General features: G+C 39.9%; 1 protein-coding gene across 4 annotated transcripts in view; it reads right to left on the reverse strand.

The window, feature by feature from the left end:
* BLM (BLM RecQ like helicase) overlaps nucleotides 1–3,493 on the reverse strand; it is a 93,977-nt gene that overhangs the window by 28,557 nt on the left and 61,927 nt on the right. For all 4 annotated transcript variants that reach the window (XM_037730506.1, XM_017506104.2, XM_017506103.2 and 1 more), the window contains one exon: nucleotides 2,631–2,791. In XM_037730506.1, the coding sequence (XP_037586434.1) occupies nucleotides 2,631–2,791 (161 nt within the window). The remainder of the gene's footprint in view (nucleotides 1–2,630; nucleotides 2,792–3,493) is intronic.

Below are 3,493 nucleotides of genomic sequence, written 5' to 3' on the forward strand. Positions count from 1 at the left end.
TAGAAACGGGGTTTTACCATATTGCCTGGGCTGGTCTCCAACTCCTGGGCTTAAGCAATCTTCCTGCCTTGGCCTCCAAAAGTGCTGGGATTACAGCTGTGAACCACCATGTCTGGCCCTTACCTGCAAATTCTTTCCTTATCATATATTGTTTTTACATGTTTTCTGGTCAGTTCTATTCCACTGATCTGCCTATAATTGCAAATGAGTATTCATGTGTTATTATTTTTATTATTTTTGCCATACTTAGTTATTTTCACGCGAATATGCTTCCAGGCAAACTTTAGAAAAAGTTTATCAAAAGGGGGAAAAAGCCACTGACATTTGGATTAAATATATAAACTAATCTGGGAAGACTGCAATCAGTATTTCAGTGAAGATAAATCAGTGATATATTTCTGAACTTTTTGCATATCTGAAATGCCTTTTTGGTTTCAACATAAATGACAATCAGCTTGGTATGAAATTCTTCAGTCCGCGTCTTCCCTTGTCTGATTCTGAAGACAGTCTTCTATTATTTTTGTTATGTATTTCATATGTATTTATTTATAACACGCTTATCTGTTTCAATTACCCTGCTTTCCTACTGGGTACACTTACTGTGCTTAAGCTGAATCCCTACCTCCTTTTGTCAACAAAGATTATTTTCCCTCCATTTTAATCTCTTTTTTCCTTTGCACTCTTAAGTTATTCACCACATCACTGACTCAACTGCCTCCCCTGCGTCATTCCATTTGTGTCTTAATATATAATCTGCTCTTAGTTTTGTTTCTCTAGTTTAGATAAATTACATTTTTTTTTTTTTAAGGTGGAGTCTTGCTCTGTTGCCCAGGCCGGAGTGCAGTGGTACTATCTCAGCTCATTGTAACCTCTGCCTCCCTGGTTCAAGTGATTCTCCCACCTCAGCCTCCCGAGTAGCTGGGACTACAGATGCCCACTACCACGTCTGGCAAATTTTTATATTTTTTAGTAGAGACAGGGTTTCACCATATAGTCCAGGCTGGTCTCAAACTCCTGACCTCAGGCGATCTGCCCACCTTGGCCGCCCAAAGTGCTGAGATTACAGGTATGAGCTACCACGCCTGATCATTAACTGAATTTTCATTTCTCCCTTCATCTAAGCCTGTGATCTTCTTACGGAAGTTGTTGCTAGTTCACATATATGAAGTCTTTTTATCTTTCTTGAGATACTAAACTGATACCCTCTAAAATTTTCTTTTCCCAGAGAAAACAATTTTGAGAGACATTTTTCCTCTGAATCTTGAAAGTAAATACTTTTTCCTGAGCCGAAACTTTTCATAGGCTCCAAGTAATTATTCATTGTTTTGCTCAAATTTATCCTTACGTTTAGATGGACCTATCCCAGACTGGCAATTACCACAATATGAAATGCCTAAAGTGTTCTTGGTTTTCCTCCCACCCACCTGGGTGAAGGCAAACTTCTTATCTCAGAAATAGATGGCCAATATTGTTGGTTACTAGGGAAATGCAAATCAAAATCACAAAGAGGGCTGGGCATGTTGGCTCACACCTGTAACTGCAGCACTTTTGGAGGTTGAGGCAAGAGTATCACTTGAGCCCAGGAGTTCAAGAATAGGTTGGGCAACAAAGGGAGACCTCATCTCTACAAAAAATTTAAAAATTAGCTAGGCATACTGGTACGCCTGTGGTCCTAGCTACTAAGGAGGCTGAGGCACTAGAACTGCCTGGCCAACATGGTGAAACCCTGTCTTCACTAAAAATATTAAACACAAAAATTAGCTGGGTGCGGTGCTACGTGTCTATAATTCCATCTACTAGGGAGGCTGAGGCAGTAGAATCACCTGAAGCTGGGAGGTGGAGGTTGCAGTGACCTGAGATCCCTCCTCTGCACTGCAGTCCAGGCAAACCAAAGTTCAAACCAGACATTGAAACCAAAAGTTATACGTGTGTAGGAGGGACTATTTTATATATATATATATATAAAACTTTAGAATTTATTGTTATCAAACTAAATGAGATTTTACAATTCCTAGAACTGAGAGGGCTGCAATAGTCTGCCCTATAAATAGCAAGTTAATGCTGTCATAATGCAAAAAGGAATGTTTAATATGCAATTTTATATATCCTATTGTGGTACTAAAAAGACATTTATTTGTTACTTCTAGATAGTTCATCTCCAAATAGTTCTGTCTCCAAAAAAAAAAGAAAAGTTCACAAAGACCATATACTATATGATTCTATTTACATGCAACATACAGAGTAAGTAATAAACTCTAGAAACAGGTTAGTAGTAGTTAGTAGATTTGTGGTTGCCAGGCCTTAGGGGGTAGGGAAATTGACTGGGTATGAGGTTTCTTTTTATGGTGATCAAAAATTCTGGAATTAGTGATGATAACTGTACAACTTTGCAAATATACTAAAAACTACTAATTTGTCTGCTTTGAAAGGATAAATTTTATGATATGTGAATTATATCTCACGCAAGTTTTTTTGATGAAAGGAAAAGCAACTTTAGAAGTCTCAAATTTCAGTCTCATTTTGATGTTTATTACCTTCAAGGTAAAAACAATTTGCATTCTACATGTGCATGTTTGCTTATGTGCTATAGAATATTATTTCTATTATTTGTTTATCTTTAAAACTGTTACCTGACAGCCATCCTGATTAATCCACTTCTGCTGTACTTCATCTCTGGCAGAATCACTGAGGCCAGCATGGTAAGCAAGGGCAGCGAGCCCATCTCTCTGTAATGTGTCAGCCATGGTGTCGCATTCTCGCCTGGAGAGGCAGTAAATTATCCCTGAGTCATCTGCCAAGAAACCAAGAGTACTGAGAAGCAGGAACTTTTAACATAAACAACAATACAATTTATACTATGTTCTCAGAAATATATGAACCAAAAATACATCTCCTATAGCGCTTTTTTTTTTAAATTTTTGAGACAGTCTTGCTCTGTTACCAGGCTGGAGTGCAGTGGCGCGATCTCAGCTCACTGCAACCTCCGCCTCCTGGATTCAAGCAATTCTCCTGCCTCAGCCTCCTGAGTAGCTGGGATTACAGGTGTGTGCCACTAGCCTGACTAATTTTTGTATTTTTAGTAGTGATGGGGTTTCACCATGTTGGCCAGGATGGTCTTAATCTCTTGACCTCATGATCCGCCCGCCTCTGCCTCCCAAAGTGCTGGATTACAGGCGTGAGCCCCCACGCCCGACTCAGGGTTCTTATACTGTTGAAACACCACACAGGTGAATAATTCAAGCAAAGAATTCATGTGCACTGGAAATGAGATGTGGCTTTTAATCCTGTCACTGCTAATGACTTGGGAGGTGGACGTGGACGAACTTTGGGCTCTATTTCACACTAAATACATGTGGGTATAAAAAAGCCACCCTTGGCCGGGCACGGTGGCTCATGCCTGTAATCCCAGCACTTTTGGGAGGCTGAGGAGGGTGGATCATTTGAGGTCAGGAGTTCGAGACAAGCCTGGCCAACATAGTGAAACCCTATCTCT

Source organism: Cebus imitator, unplaced genomic scaffold, assembly GCF_001604975.1.
Source record: "Cebus imitator isolate Cc_AM_T3 unplaced genomic scaffold, Cebus_imitator-1.0 Scaffold348, whole genome shotgun sequence".
Taxonomy (NCBI): Eukaryota; Metazoa; Chordata; class Mammalia; order Primates; family Cebidae; genus Cebus; species Cebus imitator.